Consider the following 1,796-nt stretch of genomic DNA (forward strand, 5'->3'; position numbering starts at 1 on the left):
GTCCTGGAGTGTCTACAGGTCTGTAAGGTCCTGGAGTGTCTACAGGTCTGTAAGGTCCTGGAGTGTCTACAGGTCTGTAAGGTCCTGGAGTGTCTACAGGTCTGTAAGGTCCTGGAGTGTCTACAGGTCTGTAAGGTCCTGGAGTGTCTACAGGTCTGTAAGGTCTTGGCTCACCTGGGAGTGTCTACAGGTCTGTAAGGTCCTAGCTCACCTGGGAGTGTCTACAGGTCTGTAAAGTCCTGGCTCACCTGGGAGTGTCTACAGGTCTGTAAGGTCTTGGCTCACCTGGGAGTGTCTACAGGTCTGTAAAGTCCTGGCTCACCTGGGAGTGTCTACAGGTCTTTAAGGTCCTGGCTCACCTGGGAGTTCCTGCTGGCGTTGCTGTAGGTGCTCGATCTCCGTTTAGGCCAAGGGTTGGCCAGGATTCCACTGAAYGTCCCCCCGCTGTACGTCCGCCCACCGACACCTTCCACAACGTCACCAGGAACACTGAATTCATCGTCGGCCATCTCTCCTTCCGAGCCCCGGCTTCTCAGGCGGAAGTTAAAGATGGAGGACACCTGACTGCTTCGCCGAGTCCTCGTGGAGAAGGAGCGAGCGAGGAGAGGGTGGAGGGGCTGGAGGCGGAGTCAGTGCATCTCAGGTTTTATGCTGAAGAACATTGAGGAAGTGACCAGATTAGATGATGACTCACCTTTCCCCCGTCCAACATGTCCACCTGCAGCAGCTTCTCCTCTGATAGATTACCCTCCACGTCAGCCACACCCATCAGCGCTTGGCTCCGCCTCCGCTCCTCTGAGCTGTCCAAAGGGGGGCCGAGAGGTGATAGGTCCGGTGACGCCAAAGAGTCTGAGTCGAGGGTTTTCTGMGCTGCAAGCTGGCAGAAAACATGAAGGTTAACCTCAACTCAATCCTACAACCTGCAYGTAAACCTGAGGAAACTTCAGCTCCCTCACCTGCTGCTCTTTCTTCAGCCTCTCCATCGCCTGCTGGAACTCTCGCTCCTTCTGACACGCCTCGGCGATGGTGGCCTGGTTCTGCTCCTCGTAGGCCATGGCCACCACAGCCAAGATCAGGTTGATCAGGTAGAAGGAGCCCAGGAAGATGACCACCACAAAGAACACCATGTAGGTCTTTCCTGCTGACCGAAGCGTCTGCAGTCGAACAGGACGAGAGAAAAACAGAAAAGGTCAGGGTCAGGATCGGGGTCAGGGTCATGGCCAGGGTCAGGGCCAGTTCTGAGCTACCAGAATGATTGGTCCTGTGCAGACGCTATGACACAAAAAACTGATTGACTCATTTTTAAGGGTTAAAGGTCAGAAAAATCTAAGGGTGTATCACAGCAGGACAATCCTTTGGTCCACTTGTTATGTCTGGACCAAATAGACTTTATTATAAATAATAATAAATATATTATTTATTTCCTGCAGGTGGTTCAGTTCGAACCACACCAGAGTTTGATTGGAAGCGGACCAAGACCACCTAAAAAATGGGTCTCGGTCCGGTTGTTTGCATGAGTTTATTCACACCTGTACAGAAGGTCCGGATCCAGTGCTGGCTCTAGCCAATTTGGTGCCCTAGGCGAGTTGAAGCGCACCCCCCGAACTATATCCCACCCACCCCAATTTGAACCCCTAAAAACAAGTTTGACAGTGTAAGGTACTACGGTAAACAGATTTATTTGCTCCCCACCCTCCGCACCCAGGTGAGAGTTTTATGGATTTTTTGCAAAATTTACAGATTTTTGAGTCTTTTTATCAGGTAAACATCTGAAGAGGTTGACATGTTTGGGACAA

The 1,796-nt window shown here is 51.5% G+C and overlaps 1 protein-coding gene across 1 annotated transcript in view; it reads right to left on the reverse strand.

Annotated features, from left to right (window-relative positions):
- Positions 1 to 1,796, reverse strand: part of LOC106527684 (sodium channel protein type 4 subunit alpha) — a gene marked incomplete at its 5' end in the record, with an annotated part of 142,279 nt that overhangs the window by 89,601 nt on the left and 50,882 nt on the right. Inside the window, 3 exon segments of the mRNA XM_014022657.1 lie at positions 360 to 617; positions 695 to 877; positions 957 to 1,154. Coding sequence (XP_013878111.1) covers positions 360 to 617; positions 695 to 877; positions 957 to 1,154 — 639 coding nt within the window.

Source organism: Austrofundulus limnaeus, unplaced genomic scaffold, assembly GCF_001266775.1.
Source record: "Austrofundulus limnaeus strain Quisiro unplaced genomic scaffold, Austrofundulus_limnaeus-1.0 Scaffold337, whole genome shotgun sequence".
Taxonomy (NCBI): Eukaryota; Metazoa; Chordata; class Actinopteri; order Cyprinodontiformes; family Rivulidae; genus Austrofundulus; species Austrofundulus limnaeus.